Source organism: Octodon degus, unplaced genomic scaffold (genome assembly GCF_000260255.1).
Source record: "Octodon degus isolate 3935 unplaced genomic scaffold, OctDeg1.0 scaffold00019, whole genome shotgun sequence".
NCBI classification, from domain to species: Eukaryota; Metazoa; Chordata; class Mammalia; order Rodentia; family Octodontidae; genus Octodon; species Octodon degus.
The window spans coordinates 13,010,969-13,015,769 of NW_004524595.1; the positions used below are offsets into that span (position 1 = coordinate 13,010,969).

The window sequence follows — 4,801 nt, forward strand, 5'->3', positions numbered from 1 at the left end:
ACTATTTGGAGTTCTATGTGCCACCCTAATGTGTATCTCAATTTCTTTTGAATGCTTGAAAACTTTCCTGAAAGGTTCTTTTTTTTTTTTTTTTGCGAAACCGGGATTGAACTCAGGCCCTTGCACTTGCCAGGGAAGCACTTATTCCACTGAACCATCTCCCCATCCCTAGAAAAGTTTTCTGTTATTATTTCTATGAACAAGTGATTTTATGCCCTTTACACTTTTTTGGATTCTTCACTGATTCTAATTCATCTTCTATTGGTCTTCTTTGCATTGTCTAGCAGATGTTGGATTAATTTTTTGTGGTCTGTTGCTATTTTTTTAGTGTATGCACTGCTGAAGTGAGCACCATTACTATTTTTAAGAGGTATATATTGTTTCTTTGGGACAGGGTCCCACTATGTCTATATAGTAGGTATATAGTGCAGGCTGTCCTTGAACTTGTTTATGTAGCCCAGGCTGGCTTCAGACTAGGGACAATCCTCCTGCCTCAGGCTCCCAAGTGCGGGGATTACAGGTGTGCATCGCTATGCCCAGCTAGGTTTGGTATTTCTAGCTTCACATTGGTTGACTCTGCTGTATGTCCTTTCAGTAGAAGTTTTAATCATTTGGAATTTACTTGAGTCTTTTTTTTATGGAATTCAGTTCTTTTGTATGTTTTGTGCTCATGGTTTCCATTCCTTTCTTTCTTTCTTTCTTTCTTTCTTTCTTTCTTTTTTTTTTTTTCAGTACTGGGGTTTGAAATGAGGACCTTGTGCATGCCAGGCAGGCACTTAAGCCACAAAGCTATCTCCTCAGCCCCTCCATTTCTTTCTTTTTTCTTTATTTTTTTAAATGAAAAAAAAAATTTATTTATTTATTTATTTGGTACAGGGTCTCGCTACCCAGCTCAAACTCATAGTGATCCTCCTGTCTCAGCCTTCCTAGCTCTTGGATTATAAGCATGTGCCACTACACCTAGTTTTGGTAGTTGGCACTGCGCGCCCCAGATTCCGGGGCCAGCACAGCAGGCAGTAGCAGTGATCAAACCCCAGTCCTTATGTTTGCCAGGCAGGTGCTTAGACCACTGAGCTATCTCCCCAGCCCTCTATTCCTTTCTTAATCCCCTCTATTTTTTTTTTTTGTCTGTATCTACTCTACATCTACTAATCACTTCCTTCATTATGGTCATCATCTTTTTGTTTTTGTCAAGTGACTAATTCACCCGTTTTGTGACTTCTCCTGCCTCCATTTAATGAAATTCAGTGAGGAAATCTTTTATTTCTTCCACTTCAGTGTGCCTTGATTTACCTTGGGTGAACTGTGGATGATGGGGTGCATCCTGCTTCAGAATTTTCTCATTTTCTGTTTTTCAAATTTGTATTTTGTACTGAGGCTTATAAATTTCTTATAGCAGGCAGCTTTATTACTATTATTGAGACCCCCTAGGAAATGACAACTTTTCAGAGATGTCTTCTAGATATCTTTGGCTTCTGGCTTTTGAATGTGTCCCAGGATCCTGCCTCTTCTGTTTATTAGGAATGAGAGGGTGCTGTCTGCTTGGCCTAACATCCAGTTTTTTGGTACTGTACTGTAGTGTTGATTATGATCCCCAGACAGCCTAGATATTGGCATACAGAGAAGACAAATTGATCACAACTATGTTTTCTTGGCTAAAGTGGTACAATCAGAAATAACAACAGCATCAAACACAGAATAGAAAAGAAAATGGCAAACTGTGATAACTAATAATTTGCCAACTTTCACCATAGGTACAAGATCTACAGTTACATAAAAAATGAGAAAAATCAGAAAATTGCTCTATTGAGCAATTTTACCCCAAGTAGATAAAAGTTAAAAAGGATAAGAAGCAAAAAGTAGATAAACAAAAAACAAAGAGATCAGAAGCAAGGCTAAAAGAGCAAAGAGGTTACTCAAGCCTCAGGAACTTGCTAAGACAGGAAAAAAAAAAAGGGAAAAACAAGAGTAAAACAAAACAAACCTAAAAACAATATTCACACTCATTAAAAAAAGAAAAAAAAAACCCAAAAACAAAGGAGGAGGGAGAAGAAGAAATTTGTAATTTAAAGCATGTGAGTACCTTCTGAGGTCTTCAGTTCTGTGGCCGTGTTCAACTCAATGCTTCTGCTCTTGCTGGTGGACAAAGTGTCTGCCAGAGCCCAGATCTGGGTTGGATAATCTCAGCAGCCTGCAGTAGGATCAGGGCAGGGTGCTGATTCTGGTATCTTCAACTCCATAGAACTTCAGGCTGCTCCTGGCCTCTGGTCATGGTTAGGGCCTGAGTGGGTCAGTCTGCCACATCTAGGTATTTCTTGCCAGCCTGACCACAGCTTGTTGACTCTGTAGTTATTCTTCACCAAGTCACCGAGAGAGATTAACAGTGAGAGTCTGATATGAACTCTACCTAGGGCTGCTGCAAGTCCTGGGTTGAGTTGGCCCCTCCCTAATATGGCGTCTGGCCAAGCAGGGAACAGGAAGTTCCTTGGACTGGAGCCACTCAGCAGTTGTAACACATAGCATCCATTGCTCTGTTCCATTGGTACATTTTTCCATGGAGGCCTCTGGACTTACTATATATCTGTAAAGGATATATCTTGAGTCCTCTTCTTTCCTCCTCTCCCTTCAACCCCTCTTCTTATTTACAAGGCTTTGTTTCTATTTTTATCCTTCTTTTCTCATTTTTTCTTTTTCTCTTCCTTTCTTTTCCCACCCCCTCTCTAGTTCCCCTTTCTTTTTGAACAATTTCTTCCTATTTCATACTTTATACATTTTGGTTCTTATTTACATTTTCAGTTTCTCACACTAGTGAGACAATGTATTATTTACACGTATATGTCGGATTCATTTTACTTAAGAGTATGGTCTCAAGTCCATCCATTTAGCAGTATATGTCCCAAGACTATCTTTCTTTATGGTTAAATAGTACTGCATTGTATAAAAAACCCATTCCACATCTTTTTTATCCATTCATTAGTTGATGGACATTTGGGTTGCTTCCAAGGTTTATGTATTTTGTGCTGCTTTAAATATGAGTTTGCATATAGTGTTGTGGTATGATGTCTTCAATTCCTTTGGGAAAATACCAAAAAGGGGAATAGCTGGGTCAAATGGAACCACAAGTCCTAGTGTTTTTGAAGAATCTCCACACTGATTTGCTAAGTAGTCACACCCGTCCACACTTGCACCAACAGTGGGAAAGGGACATTGTCTTATGCTTATGTCCTTAGCATCTGCCTACACTAACCATCTTTTTAAAAATCTATTTGATATTTAACAATCACAAAAGGATAGAATATTATCACGAACCCTCACAAGTCATCCCTTAGCGTGGATGACTACGAATGTTTCCCCAGCGTTTGCTAATATAATTGTTGCTGTGACATTATCATCACAAAATATTTTCTTTTTCTGCTTGCTTTTATATCCTTATATGCCGGGAAAATACACATAGGGAAGGCTTAGAAGTCACAGAATTGGGACCAGAGAGCTAGCTCAGTGACATAAGCACCTGCTTGGCTCTGGGTTAAATCCCTGGCACCAAAACAAAACAAACAAACAAACAAAAAACAGAATTCAAGTAGATTTCCTCTAAAATTCAAACTGAAATGACATAGAGATTCCATTTCACCCCAGTTGAAATTGCCGTTATCAAGAATACAAAAAACAACAAAGCTGATGAGGATGTGGGAGAAAAAACATTTCTGCATGCTAGTGGGAAAGTGAAGTTGTGTGGCTACTACAGAGATCAGTGTGGAAGTTCTTCAAAACATTAAAATATACAGAGCTACCATTTGATGCAACTCTACCACTCCTTGGCATATCCCTGAGGAAATTAAAGCCCGCCTATCATAGAGAAGCCGCATACTGTGTTTATTGTGGCACAATATACAAGGTACACTTGAAATATACAGTGCATTCTATATTAAAAACAATTGATCATAGTAAAACACACATTGCCATAAATCTCCCTCACAATACTACTGCCCATCCTGTGCTTGCTGTCAAGTAGCAGCCAATAGAAAGGCAGGAATGATTAAAGACACTTACGAAAAAGGACTTTAGGATTGCTTCCAAAAGGAACTGGGATAATGGATTAAGTTTTGAAGCAAGGGAGGGTAGTCCATGGGGCACTAATGGCAATGTGTCTTTACTGTCATATATTATTAAAAATTATAGTATTTATTGTATTTTTGATTCCATCACACACGATAGCCAAGATATGGAACCAGCCTTAGAGCCCATCAACAGATGGATGGGTAAAGAAAGGCAGTCTATAGACACAGTGAGGTCCTGTTCAGTCATAAAAAGAACAAAATGTTGTCATTTGAAGAGAAACAGAGGAATGTGGAGATCACCATGTTGAGCAAAATCAGCCAGACCCAGGACTGTAGGATTCCTGGCTTTTTATCAGTCCCAGGAGCACTAACGTTTTGGGTATTGTCACGATCTGCAGCAGTTGAAGAGGCCCGGAGACTCCTTTCCACGGAAGACGCTTGTGGCTGTGAGGCCACCCTGGCTTTCCAGGAGAAGGTCAGCTCTTATCTCCAGAGACTGAACACCAAGCATATCCTTTCTAGGTTTTCTGCTCTGCTTGGAGCCCACTTAGGAACCACAGCCGAGCCAAATATTCTACGATATTCTCCAGGCATGTGCCTTATTTGTTGCTGTAAGATGAGCAGAAGTAATGCACAATCTTTAAAATTTTTCTTCCAAATGTTTTAAAAGATGATAGACTGGGGGCCGGGGAGATGGCTCAGTGGAATAAGCCCTTCTCTGGCAAGTTCAAGGGCCTGAGTTC

At 39.8% G+C, this 4,801-nt stretch overlaps 1 protein-coding gene across 1 annotated transcript in view; it reads left to right on the forward strand.

Annotated features, from left to right (window-relative positions):
* Nucleotides 1-4,801, forward strand: part of Matn3 (matrilin 3) — a 34,232-nt gene that overhangs the window by 28,067 nt on the left and 1,364 nt on the right. The window contains exon 8 of the mRNA XM_004627567.2: nucleotides 4,457-4,567. Within this exon, the coding sequence (XP_004627624.2) occupies nucleotides 4,457-4,567 (111 nt within the window). The remainder of the gene's footprint in view (nucleotides 1-4,456; nucleotides 4,568-4,801) is intronic.